At 31.5% G+C, this 785-nt stretch overlaps 1 protein-coding gene across 1 annotated transcript; it reads right to left on the reverse strand.

The window, feature by feature from the left end:
* Positions 1-293: 293 nt before the first annotated feature.
* On the reverse strand, positions 294-785 carry NEMIN01_2522 (uncharacterized protein; the record flags this gene model as incomplete). Its single annotated transcript, XM_051478464.1, has 1 exon — positions 294-785. A coding segment is annotated over one exon (492 nt), but the record flags the coding sequence as incomplete, so codon positions are not given.

The raw sequence follows: 785 nt of genomic DNA on the forward strand, positions 1-785 counted from the left end.
ATTGTTTATTAATTCATGCGAAGTTTAATATTTAATTTGGTTTTAATTTAGCTTGTTTCATTTTTATTTCAAATTTTAATTACTACACTGTGTTTACTTGTACTAGTTTTATTTTTATTAGCACTATCATTGTTAATATTGTAGAAAATTTGTATTTATGTTTATGCTTGTATAGAATTTAGTGTGGCAGTTTAGATACTAGTAGAATTCTACCAGCACTACTATACGTATATCTTTTGCTTAGACTTGCCATTTTAATGTTAATTTTATCTAGAATTCGCTTTATTTAATCTTTAGGTTGTGGTAGATGGATGCTTACAGATTCTATAATTACTGATCAAAATACTAAGTAACTCATTGTGTGCACTCAGATTGGATTTGCTCTTATTTACATTGCAGAACACAATAAACTCTGTACGTATGTCGGGTTTTCTATTTAGCTCATCAGTTAGATCACATATTTGTTTTTTAGATCCACTTATCTGATCCTTTAATGTTTCCATCTTTTTTATATATTTATTTCCAGCCTTTTCTTTCTCAGGCAAATTTTCCATCTCTTCTTTTCGCTTTTCTTCCCTTTTCAACTTCTCTTGTAGTTTTTTAATCTCCTTTTGCATCTTTCCGTGAGTCAATAAGGTGCTTTCTTCTGCACTGTTTGCTATCACATGCCAATTCCATATAGTTCCTGTTTGTCCTTTTGCTCCGTTATTCACTATTTCATCTCTGCTCAGCCAAAAGCCTTGCAGATCGCTGTCCTTGTTGTACTCTCGTGACTCCAATACACC

This window comes from Nematocida minor, assembly GCF_024244105.1.
Source record: "Nematocida minor strain JUm1510 chromosome Unknown 2183, whole genome shotgun sequence".
NCBI classification, from domain to species: domain Eukaryota; kingdom Fungi; phylum Microsporidia; genus Nematocida; species Nematocida minor.